At 43.3% G+C, this 25,673-nt stretch overlaps 1 protein-coding gene across 4 annotated transcripts in view; it reads left to right on the top strand.

Moving 5' to 3' along the window:
- LOC112218717 (inositol 1,4,5-trisphosphate receptor type 2) overlaps window positions 1–24,065 on the top strand; it is a 150,275-nt gene extending 126,210 nt beyond the window's left edge. For all 4 annotated transcript variants that reach the window (XM_042301635.1, XM_042301634.1, XM_042301637.1 and 1 more), the window contains exons 52-57: window positions 2,948–3,037; window positions 4,234–4,364; window positions 4,600–4,765; window positions 5,517–5,677; window positions 18,593–18,754; window positions 22,976–24,065. In XM_042301635.1, coding sequence (XP_042157569.1) covers window positions 2,948–3,037; window positions 4,234–4,364; window positions 4,600–4,765; window positions 5,517–5,677; window positions 18,593–18,754; window positions 22,976–23,059 — 794 coding nt within the window. In that variant the 3' untranslated portion in view covers window positions 23,060–24,065. The remainder of the gene's footprint in view (window positions 1–2,947; window positions 3,038–4,233; window positions 4,365–4,599; window positions 4,766–5,516; window positions 5,678–18,592; window positions 18,755–22,975) is intronic.
- The last annotated feature ends 1,608 nt before the right edge of the window (window positions 24,066–25,673 follow it).

Here is a 25,673-nt window from a genome sequence, read left to right as displayed (position 1 = left end):
CCGTACTGAACATTATAGACTACTGGCTTAGGCTACATTCACCCCTAATTTAGATACATTTCTGCTTATAATTTCTGACATTTGGTAGGCCATTTTTTGTCAACTATAGTTAGATACATGCAACTTCTCTTCTGTCATAACTTTTTGCCATAGACTAAATAAAAGTGTTCACCAGAATAATGTCTTATATTGATCAAATTAATGCATTAGTAATCTAGTTAACAACAGTAAAGTTGTCTGTTTCGTTTAGGGACTGGGGAGTAAAACACTAACTCCAAAACAGTGGGAAGATTGTTCCTGTGCAAAATGTCCAAATGTCATCAGTTTGACCGGTTTTAAGGAAATTAAAATGATGAGACACATTTATGATAAGTCTTCAGTTGGTTTTGGGTGCATATTATACAGTGGGGCAAAAAAGTATTTAGTCAGCCACCAATTGTGCAATTTCTCCCACTTAAAAAGATGAGAGAGGCCTGTAATTTTCATCATAGGTACACTTCAACTATGACAGACAAAATTAGGGAAAAAAATCCAGAAAATCACATTGTAGGATTTTTAATGAATTTATTTGAAAATTATGGTGGAAAATAAGTATTTGGTCAATAACAAAAGTTTATCTCAATACTGTGTTATATACCCTGTGTTGGCAATGACAGAGGTCAAACGTTTTCTGTAAGTCTTCAAGGTTTTCACACAGTGTTGCTGGTATTTTGGCCCATTCCTCCATGCAGATCTCCTCTAGAGCAGTGACGTTTTGAAGCTGTTGCTGGGCAATACGGACTTTCAACTCCCTCCAAAGATTTTCTATGGGGTTGAGATCTGGAGACTGGCTAGGCCACTCCAGGACCTTGAAATGCTTCTTACGAAGCCACTCCTTCGTTGCCCGGGCGGTGTGTTTGGGATCATTATCATGCTGAAAGACCCAGCCACGTTTCATATTCAATGCCCTTGCTGATGGAAGGAGGTTTTCACTCAAAATCTCACGATACATGGCCCCATTCATTCTTTCAATTACACGGATCAGTCGTCCTGGTCCCTTTGCAGAAAAACAGCCCCAAAGCATGATGTTTCCACCCCCATGCTTCACAGTAGGTATGGTGTTCTTTGGCTGCAACTCAGCATTCTTTGTCCTCCAAACACAACGAGTTGAGTTTTTACCAAAAAGTTCTATTTTGGTTTCATCTGACCATATGACATTCTCCCAATCTTCTTCTGGATCATCCAAATGCTCTCTAGCAAACTTCAGACGGGCCTGGACATGTACTGGCTTAAGCAGGGGGACACATCTGGCACTGCAGGATTTGAGTCCCTGGCGGCTTAGTGTGTTACTGATGGTAGGCTTTGTTACTTTGGTCCCAGCTCTCTGCAGGTCATTCACTAGGTCCCCCTGTATGGTTCTGGGATTTTTGTGATCATTTTGACCCCACGGGGTGAGATCTTGCGTGGAGCCCCAGATCGAGGGAGATTATCAGTGGTCTTGTATGTCTTCCATTTCCTAATAAATGCTCCCACAGTTGATTTCTTCAAACCAAGCTGCTTACCTATTGCAGATTCAGTCTTCCCAGCCTGGTGCAGGTCTACAATTTTGTTTCTGGTGTCCTTTGACAGCTCTTTGGTCTTGGCCATAGTGGAGTTTGGAGTGTGACTGTTTGAGGTTGTGGACAGGTGTCTTTTATACTGATAACAAGTTCAAACAGGTGCCATTAATACAGGTAACGAGTGGAGGACAGAGGAGCCTCTTAAAGAAGAAGTTACAGGTCTGTGAGAGCCAGAAATCTTGCTTGTTTGTAGGTGACCAAATACTTATTTTCCACCATAATTTGCAAATAAATTCATTAAAAATCCTACAATGTGATTTTCTGGATTTTTTTTTCTCATTTTGTCTCATAGTTGAAGTGTACTTATGATAATTACAGGCCTCTGTCGTCTTTTTAAGTGGGAGAACTTGCACAATTGTTGGCTGACTAAATACTTTTTTTGCCCCACTGTATGTGGTTGAAATACTGTCTGCTTGCATAACAATGTCAAAGATAACACTTTACACGTGCATTCACATTTTCTCGATTTTCAATGAAATAAATAATATTTCTCCACTCCTGTTCCCAAGACAAAATGTAATATTTGTTGTATAATTTCACTGCAAGAAATGCATAATTCTGCAGGAGTTAATATTATTTTACATGTGAGAGGTTATAGGCCCACTGTCAGTGTCCACATTTCAGTTACTATTCCATTTAACCCATATGAACTTCAATTAGGAATATTCTGTTTATTTCTGGAGACCGGGACACTCGTGAGCAGGATATCAAAGGTGCATGTGAACAGCTTATCCCAAACAAGACCATTAATTGGATTATGAGCTACTATCCAGACTACTTTGACCACGTTTACATGCGCAATGTCATAACCAGCCTTCTCACAACCTATTTATAATGTTGTGACAACGTTATGTTTTATTAGTGAAGAGGAGGGGGGGAGCACCCTGCCTCATCTCACCAGCTTCCCTACCTCCTGTTATGGTCTCAAGTGTCCCTGGTCGTGACTCTCCAGCCCAGGTGTGGACCTCTTGACTCTACATGTCTCTCATTATCACAGTCAAGCACCGTTGAAAAGGATATGAAGGGCCTGTTGAAATGTCAGTATTTTAAAACACACATAGCCACCGGCCTGCATCTGCTGTTATGTGCTGGATACGCAACTACTGCTAATGTGATTTATGTTGAGTCTATCATGATTGGGTATGAATAGATAACAGCTCTATTCTCCATGACAAAAGGGGCATGTCTGCTCCTTGTTTTTCTGCGACCTTTTTAATAACGTTTCTAGATTATGAAATATTGATGAGAAACTTCAAGCGTCTTTTCTATCGTAACCTACGCAAAATTATTTCTGTATACTGTCCTATTATTTTGTTTTCAGTTGGACTTGCTTATTTTCCTGCTTTTAGGGAAACTGGAAACACTAAAAGATGGCCGAGCTCCCTCCGACAAGTGTTTGAAAGACGGCTGCCCAGACTACTTACCCACGTCTGTCACCAGTAAGTTATTATCACCACCTAAGTCTCTACAATGACCCCCTTAAAAGGTATTCTGCCTTTGTCTCATTAGTATTTTCCTCTGTGTATAATTGACAATGCAGCAGGCTTTAGAACTCTCCATGTCCATTTTTTAAAAACCTTTATTTAACAAGGCAAGTCAGTTAAGAACAAATTCTTATTTTCAATGACGGCCTATGAACAGTGGGGTAACTGCCTGTTCAGGGGCAGAACGACAGATTTGTACCTTGTCAGCTCAGGGATTTGAACTTGCAACCTTTCGGTTACTAGTCCAACACTCTAACCACTAGGCTACACTGTGTGTGTGGTCTGGGCAGGTCTTAGTGGTCTATAGCCGCTGCCTCTGGAGCATATGTACAATATACTGTAGCGAACATGGGTTTGAATCCGGTCCTCTGCTCTTTCAGCACTTTCTATCCTACCTATCACCTCTATCACTCTTTTGAGGCCATGTGATATGAACTGCCAACCACTTGTCCTTATCATGAATGTTTTATCTAACAGCATTTTGCACATGGATCCCCAAACTCAATGTGCTGTAACAGTGGTTCTTAATCAGAACGTGGCTAGTTCAGTCAGTTCTCAGTCCTTCATGTTCAGTAGCCCTCTAGGTGTGTTCCTGTTCAGGGAGCTGTGCAAATGTGAAGTGTTGGCTACTCTCTCTAGTCAGTTAGCCTCTGGAAGGTTCCACGCTGAGGAAGGGTGTCGAGACAGGGTGTTAGAGGCAGGATGTTAAAGCAGCATCCTGGAGAGGGAGAAGCAGAGGGGATGACTCATCGTCCTCATCTTTGTTCTCTAGCCCAGTGTGTGTCCATGGATCACAAGCACTTCAGGGGCCTCTACACGTGTTCTAACCCCTCACTTCTCTCTATGCTATTTCTATCCCTCCATCTCTGGCTATGTTTCACCCTCTCAATCTCTCCCTTGCTTTTTTCTTTTCACCCTCTCATTTTTTTCTGTCGCGTAGAGGGGTCACATCATCCCATGTGTTTAAACCCTTTCATCCTGTGTTGAAGTCCTACATCTACTATTGTGAAGGGATTTCAACCTGTGCAAGTTTTAGAATTTTGTCAGAATGTTTTTGAATTATAAACGTGTCACTCATTGTCAGGAAGATCTGGGACACTACTTCCGTTGTGTACATTTATCATTAGTTTCGTACACTATTTTATGTCCAGTGATGGTGGAGGAGGACGATGGGACAGAGCGTGTGTGTGACACTCTGCTGATGTGTATCGTGACGGTGCTGAACCAGGGCCTGAGGAACGGAGGGGGAGTAGGAGACGTGCTGAGGAAGCCTTCCAAAGACGTGAGTGACCTGGTACAATCAATCAGTTGATCAATGAACCAGTCAGCCAGTAATTGATGGATGGGAGGATAGATTGACTGTTTGTTTTACAAAAAATATAGAAAACAAAAGGCCAAATCTTTTTCATGTTTATGATAATGGTATTCATTGGGATGCTGAGTATGATGACGTGTATAGTGATACAACTTTTCATGAGGATGCTGATGAATATCTCACTGGTCCTCTCGTTACCCAGGATCCTCTGTTTGCGGCCCGTGTGGTGTATGACCTACTGTTCTTCTTTATTGTCATCATCATCGTCCTCAACCTCATCTTCGGCGTCATCATCGATACGTTCGCCGACCTGAGGAGCGAGAAGCAGAGGAAGGAGGAGATACTGAAGACCACCTGCTTCATCTGTGGTGGGTACACAGCCCTACATAGCACTTCATAACTCCACATAGCACTACATAACACTATGTAGCACTACGTAGAACTACATGGCACTATACAGCACTAGAGCACCACATAACTGTACAAAGCACTACATAACTGTACAAAGCACTACATAACTGTACAAAGCACTACATAACTGTACAAAGCACTACATAACTGTACATAGCACTACATAACTGTACATAGCACTACATAACTGTACATAGCACTACATAACTGTACAAAGCACTACATAACTGTACAAAGCACTACATAACTGTACAAAGCACTACATAACTGTACATAGCACTACATAACTGTACAAAGCACTACACAACTGTACAAAGCACTACACAACTGTACATAGCACTACATAACTGTACATAGCAGAGAAATACAAATAGTACAGTTCTGTTGCTTTATTTGTTGCCCTTCTGTGTGAAACTGTGGGGGGTTTTGTATCATCATGATGAAAATTCAGTAAATCGTGTCATTCTACAGTAAATTCCTTGCATCTTGCAACTTTGGTAGCAATACCCATTCCACTGTCTTGGAATGTTATAAAGAAATCGAACTAGCTATATTGTGCTTGTAGATATTAGACAGTAATATTTGCTGTAGATATACAGTAAGACAGGATGGAGGCTCTAAAATATGGTTAAGAACACCAAAGAAAGACGGAACGGTAAAGTTAATTGTTGTTTTCAGAGTGTATAAGTAATGTTTCACCTCTCTCAGGGTTGGAGAGGGATAAGTTTGACAACAAGACCGTGTCATTTGAGGAGCACATCAGGTCAGAACACAACATGTGGCACTACCTGTACTTCCTGGTTCTGGTGAGGGTGAAGGACCCCACGGAGTACACTGGCCCCGAGAGCTACGTGGCCCAGATGATCAAGGTGGGTAGTTAATTCGCTACCTCCATGCTCTACACATGTCTTGTGTGTTTTATCACCAAGGTACTGGTGATGCAATGATAAGTCAGGATTTTATATTTGAGCCCCTACACTGAATGTGAAAACCGTGTTGGAACGTTAAATTCACACTCCTTGCACACACAAACACTAAGTTTGTCCTGACATGTGTATGTGTATGCAGTAGCCATAGCCTCTCAATGTGTGTGTTCCTCCTCCTCATCTTTGTCCTCAGCAGCCAGACACGGTATTCTAGTGTGACTGTGAACCCCCAGCCTCTGCAGCAGACTCAGCCAAAAAAAGAGAGAAAAAAAACACCCAAAACGTGACTGAGCCTCACCCCCCCCCTTCCCCCTGCCCAGCACCAGTCTCCCTTTCTTCTCTCTTCCTCTCCTTTTAATTATCTTCTCAGACTTGGTTATAAAGCTACAGTGCAGTACTTCTCTCAGGTTTCACAGAAACTAGTGACTGTTACTATTATACTCTGACCTTCACCCCTTTAGGGTTGTAGTACTGTGATACTCTGACCTTCACCCCTTTAGGGTTGTAGTACTGTGATACTCAGATCTTCTCCCCTCTAGGGTTGTAGTACTGTGATACTCAGACCTTCTCCCCTCTAGGGTTGTAGTACTGTGATACTCAGACCTTCTCCCCTCTAGGGTTGTAGTACTGTGATACTCGAACCTTCTCCCCTCTAGGGTTGTAGTACTGTGATACTCAGACCTTCTCCCCTCTAGGGTTGTAGTACTGTGATACTCAGACCTTCTCCCCTCTAGGATTGTAGTAGTGTGATACAGTAATATAAAGGGTGGACTCATCAGCTCACTGTATGTAATGAGTGCTGCAACCTGTCTGGAAAAGAAGCCATACAGAGGAGCTTGTATGTATTGGGTAGGTATTATGATGCATCGTTAGGCTTGTCATGAGCATGAATATCCCCCTCATAATTACTTATAATCATCTCATAATGATTCTGACTACTACCAGCGATTTTGAATCTGTTCAAACGTTGAAACAAAGAGATACTTTAACATATGATATGCCTTGTTATAAAACATAAAAGCTCATACATGATTATAAGATGTTATAAAGCATTATAGCTGGATGCTTTAAGTAACGGGTTACCAAAAGGTGTTTTAGATGGTTGCCAAGAGGTTCATGGATTTAAACATCATTGTGGTGATTTACATTACGACATAATGGGAGATCAGGGATGATTGTATAACAATGCAGATTTCCATAACATAATTGACAATTGAATCTATTTTTGCATGTTTTATACTAGTGATGCGCCCTCTTCTGACGGCCAGTCAGTCCAAGGTACTAGTGCATGGTGACATGGTGAATCTTTTTATGTAGGGCCTATAAGCACTGTGATTGGCAGAATGCTGTTGTGTGTGTGTGTGTGTGTGTGTGTGTGTGTGCATGCTTACAGTGCATTCGGAAAGTATTCAGACCCTTTGACTTTTTCCACATTTTGTTACATTACAGCCTTATTCTAAAATGTATTACATGTTTTTTATCCTCATCAATATACACACAATACTCCATAATGACAAAACGAAAATGGGTTCCTTAAATGGGTTCTTGGGAGGTGACCAAGAACCCGATGGTCACTCTGACAGAGCTCCAGAGTTCTGTGGAAATGGGAGAACCTTCCAGAAGGACAACCATCTCTGCAGCACTCCACCAATCAGTCATTTATGGTAGAGTGGCCAGACAGAATCCACTCCTCAGTAAAAGGCACATGACAACCCGCTTGGAGTTTACCAAAAGGCACCTAAAGGACTCTCAGACCATGAGAAACAAGATTCTCTGTCTGATGTAACCAAGATTGAACTCTTTGGTCTGAATGCCAAGCGTCACGTCTGGAGGAAACCTGGTAACATCCCTAAGGTGAAGCATGGTGGTGGCAGCATCATGCTGTGGGGATGTTTTTCAGTGGCAGGGACTGGGAGACTAGTCAGGGTTGAGGGAAAGATGAATGGAGCAAAGTACAGAGAGATCCTTGATCAGTGTTTAGATTCACCTTCCAACAGGACAACGCCCCTACGCACACAGCCAAGACGATGCAGGATTGGCTTCGGGACAAATCTCTGAATGTCCTTGAGTGGCCCAGCCAGTGCCCAGACTTGAACCAGATCGAACGTTTCTGGAGAGCCCTGAAAATAGCTGTGCAGCAACACTCCCCATCCAAACTGACAGACCTTGAGAGGATCTGCAGAGAAGATTGGTAGAAACTCCCCAAATTCAGGTGTGCCAAGCTTGTAGCATCATACCCAAGAAGACTCGAGGCTGTAATCGCTGCCAAAGGTGCTTCAACAAAGTACTGAGTAAAGGGTCTGAAAACGTATGTAAATGTGATATTTCAGTTTTATTTTTTGCAGAAATGTAGGGGGTATTGTGTGTAGATTGATAAGAGGGGAAAAACGTTTTTAATTCATTTTAGAATAAGGCCATAACGTAACAAAATGTGGAAAAGGTGAAGGGGTCTAAATACTTTCTGAATTGTGTGTGTGTGTGTGTGTGTGAGTGTGTGTGAGATTTATCACAGTGAGCACAGAACCAGCAGGTGTACTGCAGCCACAGCTGTGTTACATAACGCATCTCAAGTGGCCTGCTAATGGATCAGCCTTGCATGGCACGTGCTCTCCCGTCCCTTTCTCCCACAAACACTCTCGCACACAGACACACACTCCTTAGCAACGTGTCCGTCGATTGCAACAGGATAGAGGAAGACGAGAGGGGCCTCTGAACTCATGATCTATAGAAGCCAAAGGTCAGCGTGTGGGGAGCCCATACATCACACACGCATAGTCTCTCTCACTCACTCACACACGCGCGCGCACACACACACACACACTCCTCTGAGTCGGTCAGTTTTTACCTAGGTGAGTCAAGTGAAAGGCAGCACATTTAGTACAGTCTCCAGCAGGGATGGGTGAATTGAACAACCTTGGCTCTTTCTCAAGACAGTGATTAACACAATCATGTCCTGCTTGCTTTTCTTAGTTTGATAGCAGTGTAGTGGACTATAGGCCACTACGGTTGATTATGGAAGTGGATTGGTCAAAAAAAGAATGCTTCCTCAGGTGAGGTGTGAGCAGTTAACCTTATGGGTGGTGCTATGTCAGTGACTAGCCAAATAAACAAAGGAAAAGTCCAAACGGTATCCTTGGGATGTCCCAACTTTGTCACCCCATTGAAGTTGAAATGTAAAAGGTTAAGGTTAGGATTGGGTAAGTCTTATGTTTAGGGTAGGGACGTCCCAAAGATTCCAAATAGCACTAACCAATAAACAAAGGCCCTACAGAGGGCACCTGTACCTGACTATACCCGAAACATACTCTGGAGTTTAATCATGGTTCATTAATTAGTCATCCCTCTGAGCAGGTTAAGAGTGTGTGAGTGTGTGTGTCCCTATAACTCCCCTTTATCGGTCTGTTCTCTCTGATTTTCTCTCTCTCTCTCTCTCTTTCATATATACACACACACACTCTCTTTCTCTCTCTGTTGCAGGGTCGATTCCTCCACTAGAGACTCAGTGCTGCTGGCAGGAGAAGCCATACACAACTCCTCTTAAGCCTAAAATGGTTGTTCCCCTAGTCACTATCATGCTGAGTTGTGTGCTTTGTCCATGTTCTGTTGTGTGCCTGGTGGAAAAGCTTCACAGCAATATGGCGAGCGCCAACCACTGGAGTGCCACTGCGAGTGGTGTAGTCTGTAGTGTGAGACAAAGTGAGGTGTCAGAATGGTTCAGTGAAGCAGTACTGAACCCCTGAATCACCCTCATATACTGTACACTGTTATTATTTTGCCAGGGGATTGTGCCCAAGTACATTTTTACGCTGTGGTGTTATTTTGGGAAAGACTTGTTATGTCAGAGGTAGGCTGGGATTGTTTATATTAGCCCATACACACAGCTCAAATGTTAGTCTGTGGACTACACTTTTAGTAAAAGCACTCTCAGCACCTTTTTAAACTGTGTTTTTCAGCCAAACTGGCAACAAGAGCTTACATAACATCAGCTGATTGCAATCTTTCTGTCTCACTGAACGTCATCTTATCTCACACACACAGATACAAATCCGCACATACGCACATCGGAGCATAAGCAAGAATATAATCAACACACATCCGCGCAAAACACACACACACACACACAGACAAACCGACACACAGATATTGGCACAGACACACGTACACAACTTAAGCCTATTACATAATGCTGCTGTTATATAATGGGCCCCGTTCTCCTTTTCAAATCCTTGTTTACTGTTGATCTGTATCTGCAATTACAACAGTGCTATATTCCTACTCATTTTATTCACTGCTTCACTTGAAACACAATGGTTATGTGTTTGAGCTTGTGGAGGCTTATCTGGAGTCAGTTTCTTTGAGGAGACGTACTGTACAGTTTACTGCAGTACCCAGCCATCTGATCTGGAGTCAATTTGTCTGAGCAGCTCTCTCTACAACTTACTGCAGTGGCTTACTGTGAGACAGCAGGCCTGTCTCTCAGCACACACTCCTCTTAAGTGAGGAACTTGGACAAGTTCCCACCAATGATTTATGTATTCACTAGATGACTGACAGGGGGCGTTGATTTGACACCACGGCGCCTCCATCTTGGCACTTCCGCACCATTATATTTTTTATTTAGGAAGCTATAGAAATGCGAGAGCATGCGTGTACCGATAGGATGCTTGAGGAATGAGTAGGTCAAGTTTTTACATACAAAACTGTGATTAAATGTAGAAGCCAGACAACAGTTTAAATTTAAGCCTCTAAAATTGATAGATCAATATATCCCCAATCAACTGGGAGAGAGCGAGCGGTCAGTTATGAACAACAGCGAACCAATCAGTTGGTAAAGCAGCGCAGCGACACGAATCAATGACTTCCCTCGGAGGAAAAGACAAGTTTAACTTGGAGATGCAAACGAGAGTAAAGAACAGCTAAGCGATATCTAGGAAAACATACTTTTGTGTATATATAGTGTATGTGGACACCCCTTCAAATTAGTGAATTCGGCTATTTCGGCCACACCTGTTGTTGACCAGTGTATAAAATTGAGCATACAGCCAAACAATCTCCATATACAAACATTGGCAGTAGACTGGCCTTAATGAAGAGTTCAGTGACGTTCATTGTGGCACCGTCATAGGATGCCATCTTTCCAACAAGTCAGTTTGTCAAATTTCTGCAGTGCTAGAGCTGCCCGATTAACAGCAAGTGCTGTTATTGTGAAGTGGAAACGTCTACAACGGCTCAGCCACAAAGTGGTAGGCCACACAAGCTCATAGAATGGGAGCGTTGAGTGCTGAAGCGCGTACCATGCAAAAATCGTCTGTCCTCGGTTGCAACACTCACTACCGAGTTCCAAACTGCCTCTGGAAGCAACGTCAGCCCAAGAACTGTTCGCCGGGAGCTTCCATGGCCAAGCAGCCGCACACAAGCCTAAGATCACCATGCGCAATGCCAAGCCTTGGCTAGAGTGGTGTAAAGTTCACAGGCATTGGACTCTGGAGCATTGGAAATGCTCTGGAGAGATTAATCACGCTTCACCACCTGTCAGTCCGGACGAATCTGTGTTTGGTGGATGCCAGGAGAACGCTGCCTGCCCGAATGCATAGTGCCAACTGTAAAGTTTGGTGGAGGAGGAATAATGGTCTGGGGCTGTTTTTCCTGGTTCCGGCTAGGCCCTTTAGTTCCAGTGAAGGGTAATCTTAACACTACAAAATACAATGACATTCTAGACGATTCTGTGCTTCTAACTTTGGCAGCAGTTTGGGGAAGACCCTTTCCTGTCTCAGCATAATGTCCCCGTGCAACAAAAAAAAGATCCATACAGAAATGGTTTGTTGAGATTGGTGTGGGAGAACTTGACTGGCATGCACAGAGCCCTGACTTCAACCCCATCGAACACCTTTGGGATTGAATTGGAACGCCGACTGCAAGCCAGGCCTAATCGGCCAACATCAGTCCCCGACCTCACTAATACTTTTGTGGCTTAATGGAAGCAAGTCTCTGCAGTAATGTTCCAACCTTTAGTGGAAAGCCTTCCCAGAAGAGTTATAGCAGTGAAGGGGGACCAACTCCCATGATTTTGGAATGAGATGTTCGACAAGCAGGTGTCCACATACCGCTGGTCGTGTAATGTAGCTAAAATGCTCTCAATGCACACCAAAACAAAATGCCACAGTTTGTTGTTAAAAAAGTAGATTAGCTCAAAAAGAAAGTAGTGTCTGACATGTCAGACATGCACATACAAGTCGTGCGCATGAACGAACAAGACAACAAAATTATCCTTCTGGAAACCAAGTTTAGAAGATGAATTTGACCAGCAGCAAAACTGAATGAAACGAAACAACATGAGAAGATTGTCCTTACTGGAAGATGAGGAAAAATGGGACCTTTCCAACTACGTGCTCAAGCTGATGTCGGAGGAGCTTGACGTGGATATATCACTAAACGATGCCATAGGATCACCGTGAAACAGAAGAACACTAAATACCATCGCACTGTAATCTTCAAGCTGTGGAACAATTTTACCAAAGTCAACATTCTGAAGGAACAGAGATCAAATCCACAGCCAGTCCATTCAATTGATCCAGGACCAGTCGGCTAGGCTGAGAGAAAAAACGCAAGCAGTGCATTCCGATCAGACAGGAATCAAATCTCAACTCTGCCTCCGGCTATAGAATCTGACCACAATACTTAAATGGCAGTCTATCTCCAATGTATATACGAAGACATAATCCACAGGCTTTTGGTACATCAGGAGAGAAGTTGGAGTTTAAAAGCCCTAAAAGGCATAGCAATTTGATTTATGTTTTTTGTGTATTCTCTCTTAAATGTCTGCTCAGCCCACATGCTCTCACACACACTATATATACAGTACCAGTCAAAGGTTTGGACACCTACTCATTCCAGGGTTTTTCTTTAGTTTTACTATTTTCTACAATGTAGAATAATAGTTAAGACATCAACACTTTGAAATAACACATATGGAGTCAAGTAGTAACCAAAAAAGTGTTAAACACATCCAAATATGTGTGTGTGTGTGTGTATATTTATATTTATATTTGACCCAACACTCCTGGAGGGTGTGTTGAGTCATTGTCCTGTTGAAAAACAAATGATAGTCCCACTAAGTGTAAACTAGATGGGATGGCGTCTCGCTCCTGAATGCTGTGGTAGCCATGCTGGTTAAGTGTGCCTTGAATTCAAAATAAATCACAAGTGTCACCAGCAAAGCACCCTCACACCATCACACCTCCTCATCCATGCTTCACGGTGGGAAACACACATGCAGTGATCATCTGTTCACCTACTCTGTGTCTCACAAAGACATGGCGGTTGGAACCAAAAATCCATTTGGTGTCCATTTAAACTCAGCAAAAAAAGAAACATCCTCTCACTGTCAACTGCGTTTATTGTCATGTGTAAATATTTGTATGAACATAAGATTCAACAACTGAGACATAAACTGAACAAGTTCCACGTACATGTGACTAACAGAAACGGAATGTGTCCCTGAACAAAATCAAATGTAACGGTCAGTATCTGGTGTGGCCACCAGCTGCATTAAGTACTGCAGTGCATCTCCTCCTCATGGACTGCACCAGATTTGCCAGTTCTTGCTGTGAGATGTTACCCCACTCTTCCACCAAGGCACCTGCAAGTTCCGGGACATTTCTGGGGGAAATGGCCCTAGCCCTCACCCTCTTATCCAACAGTTCCCAGGCATGCTCAATGGGATTGAGAACCGGGCTCTTCGCTGGCCATAGCAGAACACTGGCATTCCTGTCTTGCAGGAACTCATGCACAGAACGAGCAGTATGGCTGGTGGCATTGTCATGCTGGAGGGTCATGTCAGGATGAGCCTGCAGGGAGGGTACAACAGGAGGGAGGAGGATGTCTTCCCTGTAACGCACAGTGTTAAGATTGCCTGCAATGACAACAAGCTCAGTCCGATGATGCTGTGACACACCACCCCAGACAATGACGGACCTTCCACCTCAAAATCGATCCCGCTCCAGAGTACAGGCCTCGGTGTAACGCTCATTCCTTCGACAATAAACACGAATCCAACCATCACCCCTGGTGAGACAATATCGTGACTCATCGGAGAAGAGCACTTTTTGCAAGTCCTGTCTGGTTCAGCGACGGTGGTTTTGTGCCCATAGGTGACATTGTTGCCGGTGATGTCTGGTGAGGACCTGCCTTACAACAGGCCTACAAGCCCTCAGTCCAGCCTCTCTCAGCCTATTGTGGACAGTCTGAGCACTGATGGAGGGATTGTGCGTTCCTGGTGTAACTCGGGCAGTTGTTGTTGCCATCCTGTACCTGTCCCGCTGGTGTGATGTTTGGATGTAATGATCCTGTGCAAGTGTTACACGTAATCTGCCGCTGGGAGGATGATCAGCTCTCCGTCCTGTCTCCCTTGTAGTACTCTCTTAGGCATCTCACAGTACGGACATTGTGATTTATTGCCCTGGCCACATCTGCAGTCCTCATGCCTCCTTGTACCATGCCTAAGGCACATTCACGCTGATGAGCAGGGACCCTGGGCATCTTTCTTTTAGTGTTTTTCCAGAGTCAGTAGAAAGGCCTCTTTAGTGTCCTAAGGTTTCATAACTGTGACCTTAATTGCCTACCGTCTGTAAGCTGTTAGTGTCTTAACGACTGTTACACAGGTGCATGTTCATTAATTGTTTATGGTTCATTGAACAAGCATGGGAAACAGTGTTTAAACCCTTTACAACCAAGATCTGTAAAGTTATTTGGATATTTACGAACTATCTTTGAAAGACAGGGTTCTGAAAAATATTTCTTTTTTTGCTGAGTTTATATTTTCCAACGGGGCTATACATTTGGGTGAGTTTTTTTTATTTCCTGAGTAGCCTCTTTTCATTGCCTAAAATAAAATCTGAATATAGTGTTCAGCGAAATAACAACACAATGTTGTGGGAATTCCAACAGTCCGAATGTAGCCAGACGTAGCTGCTGCTCATTCCATTTGCTCGAAAATTGATAAATGGTTAAAAAAAATGTAAGGCCTGCATCCATAGACACATACCAGCTCTACTGGTAGTACTACATTTGTTGTAAGCCCAGCTAGCATGGACTCTGACAGTTGTGAATCTGATGCAGCCAAAAAGCTACTGCCCCCGTAAAAAGCACCGAACATCAGGCAGGGACATTGGACCATCAAAGAGGCGCAAATATGATGAGAACTACATTGATTTGGGGTTCACTTATATTGGGAGTAGTGCCTTTCCTCAGCCATAGTACTTTTGCACATATAACACACTATCTCACAACTCGATGAAACCTTCACTCTTTTGCGGACATTTAGAAACAAACCATGCCAATTTGAAAAATAAGCCACAGGAGTTTTTTGAGCGAGAATTAAGACTTTCGAGTAGTAAGATATGTATAAAAGCAACAGATACCATTATTAAGAAGGTGCTAGAAGCGTCTTATATGGTGAGTGTCGTGTCTGGACTATCATTAAATACGAAGACTTATTTATATCAAATCAGTTCTCTAGGTTTAATAATTTTGTGATTAAACTAATCATGTACACATTCATTAACTTGGAAGTCAGGGCACCACGGGAAAATGTTCAGTTATAATTTCCTGAATATAACTCTTCAGATATTTTAATATTTAATATTTTAATAGTCTTCAATTAATGATTATTAATCTTTACCTTAGTCAGTCTCCTCCTAAACGTCGTAAAATTCTTGGTTATCGGCATGAACGCTAGTCTCCATAATGAATCAGCAATATACAAATTGGCTTAATTATTTATTTACTAACTAACTAAATCACACAGAATTACATAACAAACAATATAATTATTGGTTAGTAACACAATGCATTTACAAGTCCCTATTGGGCTAAACCAGTATGATGGCTTGGTAGACAATGGAAAGGGGGTGGGGGGCAGATAAAGAGCGGGAAAGACTAAATGTATTCACTGCACACAGTTGATAATTATATTAATTGAAATGCTAATCCTTTGCACATGAACGGCTGCTCATTTGAAAATTATTGCAATGTATATATTTACACCCGTATGTCATTGTCTTCTCTGTTGGAAACGCCGGTCCATCTACTGGAGAGTCAGTTCATCAGATAGTCTCTGGTTAACTTCCCCAGGAGTCACAATGTCTTTCGTGGTTGTTGCTTTCTCAGCGGCTCTGGATATTGTCTCTCTGGATATCATCTGTACGCCTGGACAACAGGAAAGGATATTTTTAAAGTACTGGATGGCTTTGTGACATCAAATGGACTTTGGTGGTCAAGATGTGTTGGTATCTGTACTGATTTTTAATTTTTAAAATGAGAGACTAGTTTAAAGTTTTCTTTAGTGACCATAAGTTTCACTTGTCTGACCGCTTGCATGATGATGACGTTTCTCACACGACTGGCCTATCTGGGTGATGTTTTTCTTGCCTGAATGATCTGAATCTAGGATTACAGGGATTCTCCGCAACTATATTCAATGTGCGGGACAAAATTGAGGCTATGATTAAGAAGTTGGAGCGCTTCTCTGTCTGCATTAACAAGGACAACACACATGTGATTTTTTTGTGTGCAAATGAACTGAAGCTTACGGACAATGTCAAATGTGATATAGCGAAGCACCTGAGTGAGTTGGGTGTGCAATTACGCAGGTACTTTCCCGAAATGGATGACACAAATAACTTGATTCGTTATCCCTTTCATGCCCTGCCTCCAGTCCACTTACCGATATCTGAACAAGAGAGCCTCATCAAAATTGCAACAAGCGGTTCTGTGAAAATTGAATTTAATCAGAAGCCACTGACAGATTTCTGGATTGGGCTGCTCTGAGTATCCTGCCCTGGAAAATCGCGCTGTTAAGACACTGATGCCATTTGCAACCACGTACCTATGTGAGAGTGGATTCTCGGCCCTCACTAGCATGACAACTAAATACAGGCACAGACTGTGTATGGAAAATGATTTAGGATGGAGAGAGTCTCAAATACAACTCAACATTGCATTGCAATGGTTAAATAAAGAGCAAAATGATTGATTTATTATTATTATTTGTGCCCTGTTCCTAAGCGCTCTTTGTCACTTCCCACGAGCCGGGTTAAGACAACTCACACTCATTCTTATGTTTAATAAATGTATCGTATAGTGTGTGTGGCAGGCTTACAATGATGGCAAAAAAACAACATTTGAGTGTGTGCTGACCATGGTGCTAGAGGGGGTACGCAGATGGAGGTTGAATGTTTTGAAGGGGTTTCTGGAAAGTGCCAATATGTGGCTTCAAGCCCTCATTGGCCAATAAATAACATCAGCAATCCAGAGTTTATATCCAACATTGGTTCCCACGGATGTACTGCTCCCCATCCCGCCTTCCTCTCTTTCACATTATTTTCCTGGCTCCCTCACTCTGTCTGTCAGTCAGCCTGCCTCTGTCTTTGTACAGTGCCTTTGGAAAGTATTTAGACCCCTAGACTTTTTAAACATTTTGTTACGTGACAGCCTTATTCTAAAATAGATTAAATTCATTTTTCATCCATCTACACACTATACCCAATAATGACAAAGTGAAAACAGGTTTTCGGGAAATTTTTGCTAATTTATTAAAAATTAAAAACAGAAATACCTCAAGTTACATAAGTATTCAGACCCTTTGCTATGAGACTCAAAATTGAGGTCAGGTGCATCCTGTTTCCAATGATCATCCTTGATGTTTCTACAACTTGATTGGAGTCCACCTGTGGTAAATGCAATTGATTGAACATGATTTAGAAAGGCACACACCTTTCTATATAAGGTCCCACAGTTGACAGTGCGTATCCGAGCAAAAACCAAACCATGAGGTCGAAGGAATTATCTGTAGAGCTCCGAGACAGGATTGTGTCGAGGCACAGATCTGGGGAAGGGTACCAAAACATTTCTGCAGCATTGAAGGTCCCCAAGAATACAGTGGCCTCCATTCTTAAATGGAAGAAGTTTGGAACCACCAAGACCACCAAGGTAACCTCCCGGCCAAACTGAGCAATTGGGGGAGAAGGGCCATGGTCAGGGAGGTGCCCAAGAACCCGGTGGCCACTCTGGCAGAGCTCCAGAGTTCCTCTATGGAGATGGGAGAACCTTCCAAGACTGGGAGACTAGTCAGGATAAATGGAAAGATGAATGGTGAAGTACAGAGAGATCCTTGATGAAAATCTGCTCCAGAGTGCTCAGGTTCACCTTCTAACAGGACAACAACCCTAAAATCACAGCCAAGACAATGCAGGAGTGGCTTTGGGACAAGTCTCTGAATGTCCTTGAGTGGTCCAGCCAGAACCCGGACTTGAAGCCAATCGAACATCTCTGGAGAGGCCTGAAAATAGCTGTGCAGCGACGCTCCCCATCCAACATGACAGAGCTTGAGAGGATCTGCAGAGAATAATGGGAGAAACTTTCCAAGTACAGGTGTGCCAAGCTTGTAACGTCATACCCAAGAAGACTCAATGCTGTAATCTCTGCCAAAGGTGCTTCAACAAAGAACTGAGTAACCGGGCTGAATACTTATGTAAATGTGATTTCAGCTTTATGCAACATTTTCAAAAAAACTGTTTTTGCTTTATCATTATGGTGTATTGTATATAGATTGATGAGGAGGAAAATAACAACCTAATGTTACAATAAGGCTTTATCGTAACAAAATGTGGAAAAGGTGAAGGTGTCTGAATACTTTCTGAATGCACTGTATAGCCTTCACACTTTTCCTCTCCTCTTTGGTTTTTCCCCTTTTTTTGACCATTTCTTACCCTCTCTCTCCCTCTGGTTTTAACTTTGAATCTGCTATGTAAATACATGAATCTACCCTCTCTTTCTCCCTCCCCCTCTCTCTATCTCCAGGAGAAGAACCTGGACTGGTTCCCCCGGATGCGGGCCATGTCCCTGGTGAGCAGCGAGGGGGACGGCGAGCAGAACGAGATGCGCTCCCTGCAGGAGAAACTGGACAGCACCGTGACACTGGTGTCCCTGCTGTCCTCCCAGCTGTCTGAGCTAAAGGATCAGGTACGTTACTGTCGTTGAACAAGGCATTCATTTAGACACTGAACAGGGCCGCACAACTCGGTGTCACTTTCATTGTGTCACGTAATGTTTGAGCGCTTCCTATTGGATAAGTCCAAATAGGCTTTCCCCGTTTCAGTCCATGTTTGAGTGCTTGGTGCCTTATGAAGACCGGTCAGTATTCGAGGGCCACCGTCCTGTTGATTTTGTGGGTGTCCCTAGCACATAACTGATCAATGGATTTCATTGATTGTTCAGAGTTTTTTTCCCACACGCTACGGACTTTCTTCATTTGTATCCCTTTAAAAGTTCAGAAGCATACACTGTGGCCCTTGAGGACCAGATCTATGCATTCAGCCTTCCATTATCTTTAACTCAGTGTAATATCCAAAGTTACATTTGATTCCAGTACATATCTTTTTAACCAGGGATTGAAATCAGCAACCCTGTGTTTCAATGCTCAACCATACAGCCATCTCTCTCTCCTCTCTGACCAAGAGGCTCTCAACTCCTTCATGACATCCCAAGGCATAGATGATCACAGGACTACTCACTCACATCACAATGGCCTATCATTCCTGCACGTTCACATGCACTTGTCATTTTCTCTGAGGTTATCATGCCTTTATGTACAAGGCAATTTCCCTCCCTGACCTTGGGCTAACTAGTTGTGTGTAGCAAGTAGTGTAACAGATCGCATCACTCCCCATCACCCGATCATCACGACACTATCATCACAACCACATCACCTGCCTCTCCTGCATGTGATCTCAAGGCAGTCACATGCCTCTCCTTGTGTGTTCCTGTTCTGCTGCCTTGAGTGAGTGAGTGAGTGAGTAACTTCAGATAGAGAAAATAACAACCTTGGTAAAAAAGTGAGCTGGAACTCATGGATGTGGTTTGTGAACACAGCCCTTTTATACTCAGGAAGAGAAGTTCACGGTAAAAACAGAGCTAGAACAGGACATGAGTCATGTGTTGATGTGGTTCCGATTCCTCATATGTGGGCAGAACAATCAAAGTGCTGGTGTTCATGTTGTCACAGACATTACTGTGTTTACCTTGGAGTGTTGTTAAGGACTCAAGTCAGACAATTGTTTCTGAAATATTACATAGAGCAGGGTGAATATGGAAGACAGGAAATCGAGGCTAATTGGCCCTTTACACTCATACCTGTATACAGAATATAAACAACAGATTTGGGCACTGATAAGTCCCTAAAGTGGAGCACAGTGGCTCTACAGTAACATGCTATACATGACGTCAGAGCTCAGGCTTTGCACTTCACATTTCTGTATGGGTTTTGACTGACAGAAGATCTGAGCTTGAGCACCTCACGCGACAAGAAGTTGCCCTCATTCCTCCTGCTAATTGGGCAACTTTTTCAAATGTTTTGTCTGTGTGAGGAAAATGCTGTGAATTAAGAGGACTCTTATGTAAACTCAGCAGAAAGAGAAACGTCCTCTCACTGTTACCCCACTCTTCTACCAAGGCACCTGCAAGTTCCCAAACATTTCTGGGGAGATAGAGTACAGGCCTCGGTATAACGCTCATTCCTTCGACGATAAACACGAATCCGACCATCACCCCTGGTGAGACAAAACCGCGACTCGTCAGTGAAGAGCACTTTTTGCCAGTCCCTTCTGGTCCAGTGACGGTGGATTTGTGCCCATAGGCGACGTTGTTGCCAGTGATGTCTGGTGAGAACCTGCCTTACAACAGGCCTACAAGCCCTCAGTCCAGCCTCTCTCAGCCTATTGTGGACAGTCTGAGCACTGATGGAGGGATTGTGCATTCCTGGTGTAACTCGGGCAGTTGTTGTTGCCATCCTGTACCTGTCCTGCGGGTGTGATGTTTGGATGTACCGATCCTGTGCAGGTGTTGTTACACGTGGTCTGCCACCGGGAGGACGATCAGCTGTCCAGCCTGTCTCCCTGTAGCGCTGTCTTAGGCGTCTCACAGTACAGACATTGCAATTTATTGCCCTGGCCACATCTGCAGTCCTCATGCCTCCTTGTAGCATGCCTAAGGCACGTTCCCGCAGATGAGCAGGGTGTCACGCCCTGGTCTTAGTATTTTGTGTTTTCTTTATTTATTTGGTCAGGCCAGGGTGTGACATGTTTATTTTGTGGTGTGTTTTTGTATTGGGGTTTTTCGTAGGTTTTGGGATTGTGGCTTAGTGGGGTTTTCTAGCATAGTCTATGGCTGTCTGAATTGCTTCTCAATCAGAGGCAGGTGATTATCGTTGTCTCTGATTGGGAACCATATTTAGGCAGCCATATTCTTTGAGTGTTTGGTGGGTGATTGTTCCTGTCTCTGTGTTAGTTTGCACCAGTTTAGGCTGTATAGGTTTTCACGTTACGTTTATTGTTTTTGTATTGTTCGTGTTTATTCGTGAATTAAACATGTATCAAAATTACCACGCTGCATTTTGGTCCGATCCTTGCTACACCTCTTCGTCAGAGGAGGAGATAGAAGAAAACCGTAACAGGGACCCTGGGACCCCGTAACAGGGACCCTGGGCATCATTATTTTGTTGTTTTTCAGAGTCAGTAGAAAGGTCTCTTTAGTGTCCTAAGTTTTCATAACTGTGACCTTAATTGCCCACCTTCTGTAAGCTGTTAGTCTTAACGACCGTTCCACAGGTGCATGTTCATTAATTGTTTATGGTTCATTGAACAAGCATGGGAAACGGTGTTTAACCCCTTTACAATGAAGATCTGTGAAGTTATTTGGATTTTTACGAATTATCCTTGAAAGACAGGGTCCTGAAAAAGGGACGTTTCTTTTTTTTACTGATTTTATTTTGAAAGAGGAGTCGTTGAGGATTATAATAAATACTGCGTTGATGTCATACAAACAAGCCAAACAGCAGATGTCCAAATTTGCTCTTCACATATCCATATCAAAAACTCATGTCATATCAAATTGTTTTCTCACATGCTTCGTAAACAACAGGTGTAGACTAACAGTGAAATGCTTACCGTCATATACAGTGTCAATGTTTATGGTCACATTTGTTTGATGTACAGAACATACCTTGGGTTTTTCTGAACAGAATGAGCCTGTGTTTGTCTATTGTGAAGAAGATTTGCTCCGGAACACACACCTGAATGCACTCCATCACTTCTTTCTATGCTCATCAAAATGACCATCTGTTTCTCTGAATAGGCTTTCACAAGGCAGTTCAAACACTGTAAGATCATATTTTAGAACTTAGCTAGTCATGTTGGCAATAGAACAAGATGCCGACCTGACCTAGATTGAACATGATGCCCACCTAACCCATATTGTTATTTATAATGGGACGATTTTTTGGATTGCGTAAACAAAAGCAGTAATTGTGTAATGGCAGGGATGCAGGATTGTGCCAAACAAAACAACTATTTTGTATTGTGCACACTTTGAAGAGGTGTGTGGCCACTTGGAGAGACCAGTTAGTCCTCTCACTCAAACCCTTTTTTGGTCTTATGTTGCACGGTGCACCTACCCCACATTTTCCAAGAATATCATGTTACTGAATGTATCCAGAATGTATCCAGAGTATTTTCAGATTTCATTATCAACAAATCAGGTGAAAAGTACAGTAAATGTAAAATGCACCTAAAATCAACAGTGTAATGCTTGGATTCAGTCTTGTCAGGTTAATTGTTGTCCTCAACTTTGGTTGAATAATTTCCCTGTCATCTCCAAACTGTTCCCTTTCAATTGCTACCATGCATATGCTTTTAATATTTATTCTGTAAGAAACATTTCAATCTAGCCCTCCCCCTATCCCTATAGTGAAATTCCCACATTGTTCAGGGTTAAGAACAGAGGCTTTGTCCAGACGTGTGAAAGCTGAGCGCTGAGCCAGGTCTTCAGTACCAGAGATTACAGATACCGGTACATGGTGTTTATTCTCACCAATGATGAATATCAAGATGTTATGTACTGTAAACTAAAGACGGTGAAAGGTTATCCTCTAAAAATGGAAACCATCTCAAATGGACTCCTTTGGACATTAGTTCCTAAATTGAAATGTGGTCTATCTGACAAATTGCAAAAAATGTAGGCAAACTAGTGAAGCCAGGATTTGGTTCTCGGTTCCAAGATTACTGTAGGTGTAACCTGGGCTGACTGTCTAAACTCAATGTTGCCAGATTGAATTAAAAACTGCCCAAACTGGCAACACTGTGTGTAGTTTATATTGAATAAGTTATTATTTCCTTCTCTTCTCCCCAGATGACAGAGCAGAGGAAGAATAAACAGATGATGGGCTTCCTGGGGCCTGCTGGGGTCAACAACCACCACATCCCAGCACACTGAGGGGCCTGGGTCCCCCTGCTAACAGAGAAAACTGCTGGAGGTACACAAAGGGGCCACACACACAATGTGCATACAGTACACACACACACCCACACAATAGTATCCGATTTATGGGGCCAGCAGCCACTGGCCCACAAGCATCATTTACTCAAACAGTGCCTTGTTCTTAGACAGTGTACTGACTCCTCACCCAGCATCACCCTATCACATAGAACAGTACAGTGATGTCTGCCTTTAGGACAGCACAAGCTGCCCAGTCATTCTGATCATCCCATGTCAATCCTGCTGCTCTATGAGTGAGCCTCTGACTGAGATGCCAGGCATGCCACACATTGGCCAGTGTCACTATTGCAGTCTCCTGCAGACTGGAGGTCAGGGGAAAGGGTTAAAGGTTAAGTACAGTGGTCCTGTGGGCAGCCACGCTCTTCCTTCTGTATTCTCAGTGTACTGTGTCTGAGACTAAGATGAAGACAGACTGGGCTATACGCAGGTCAGGTACATTGGGTTGGTTGGTGTTGTTCAGTTCTCTTTGGACTTGAAAGGGGCTGCTTCTTGTATTACTGATAGGCCCTCTTTGGAAAAGGTGTATGTGTAACTTTAAGGTGAAGAATTTTCTTCCTAGCCTGGTCTCAGATCTGTTTGTGTGGTCTTGCCAACTCCTACGACAATGATAATAGGAGTTGGCAATAGCACACAAACAGATGTGGGACCAGGTTATTCTCTTTGGATATGTTTTAATATGACCTGTTAACTTGTGAACGTAACTGGAGTATTACATTTTTTATACATTGGAATTAGAAATGGAACATTGATCAACTTACCGCCTGGCTGCCTTGGGGGGTAACATTGATCACCTTACCGCCTGGCTGCCTTGGGGGTAACATTGATCACCTTACCGCCTGGCTGCCTTGGGGGTAACATTGATCAACTTACCGCATGGCTGCCTTGGGGGTAACATTGATCACCTTACCGCCTGGCTGCCTTGGGGGTAACATTGATCACCTTGCTGGCTGCCTTGGGGGTAACATTGGGGGCTGCCTTGGGGGTAACATTGATCACCTTACCGCCTGGCTGCCTTGGGGGTAACATTGATCAACTTACCGCCTGGCTGCCTTGGGGGTAACATTGATCACCTTACCGCCTGGCTGCCTTGGGGGTAACATTGATCACCTTACCGCCTGGCTGCCTTGGGGGTAACATTGATCAACTTACCGCCTGGCTGCCTTGGGGGTAACATTGATCACCTTACCGCCTGGCTGCCTTGGGGGTAACATTGATCACCTTTCCGCCTGGCTGCCTTGGGGGTAACATTGATCACCTTACCGCCTGGCTGCCTTGGGAGGTAACATTGATCACCTTACCGCCTGGCTGCCTTGGGGGTAACATTGATCACCTTACCGCCTGGCTGCCTTGGGGGTAACATTGATCACCTTACCGCCTGGCTGCCTTGGGGGTAACATTGATCAACTTACCGCCTGGCTGCCTTGGGGGTAACATTGATCACCTTACCGCCTGGCTGCCTTGGGAGGTAACATTGATCACCTTACCGCCTGGCTGCCTTGGGAGGTAACATTGATCACCTTACCGCCTGGCTGCCTTGGGGGTAACATTGATCACCTTACCGCCTGGCTGCCTTGGGGGGTAACATTGATCAACTTACCGCCTGGCTGCCTTGGGGGGTAACATTGATCAACTTACCGCCTGGCTGCCTTGGGAGGTAACATTGCTTTGTCATCTCAATCATTATGACTGTGATAGTCAATGTTCTCAATATCCTGCACTTTTAAAAAATGTTAACGTACAACTGGAGAAACGGATTTGCATATGATGTTACTTTGCCTTTTGTTTTACACTTTACTTGAACTCGCTGCCATAATGCTTCATACCAGTTTCATTAACATGTCATAAAGCTTCATAGCATGTGTCAGGTCTCCAGGATATAATATGCCAATGTGATGACACATATATATTTACATGTATTGTGGTATTTAGCCTTATGCTATGAAGCTTCACAGCATGTTTATGACGAGTTCAAGTAAAGTGTTGTCGCCTTTTCTCTCAGAGAAGTGTCCTCCGTGATAATGCAATCCCTGAACAGCATTATGACTTTCTTTTCATATTGTACATAGTCTATAAATAACCGAATGAAAAGAAAATGTATATGACGATGATCTGATTATCTGTACGGAATTTACTTGAAATGCCTTGAGTCTTAAATCCTATATTGGTACAGAATGTAGTCAGGAGGACTGATTTTGAAAATCATGTGCTTGTGTCCAATACAGTAGATAGTCTTAATAACTCACTCATGTTGATAGAGATGTTTGATCATACTGTAATCGTGGTGTGGCACCCTGTTTCCTATGTAGTGCCTTACTTTTGACCAGGGCCCAGAGGGCTCAAGTAGGTGCTTCTGGGCCCTGGTCAAAAGTAGGGCAATAGATGGAGAATAGATTGCTATTTGGGACATAGGCATCAACTCATCTCATACTGTAATGGTCATTCTCTATGGTTCGTTAGGGGTTCAAGCAGTGAAGCTGTGAGAAGCCCTATTGTATTTGTTGCCGTTCATTATTATACATCTTCTTCCGCCAAGGAAAATGAATACGCACAT

Source organism: Oncorhynchus tshawytscha, linkage group LG19, assembly GCF_018296145.1.
Source record: "Oncorhynchus tshawytscha isolate Ot180627B linkage group LG19, Otsh_v2.0, whole genome shotgun sequence".
Taxonomy (NCBI): Eukaryota; Metazoa; Chordata; class Actinopteri; order Salmoniformes; family Salmonidae; genus Oncorhynchus; species Oncorhynchus tshawytscha.
The sequence above is the reverse complement of the archived record's forward strand: the minus strand, read 5'-3'. Positions and strand labels throughout refer to the sequence as shown.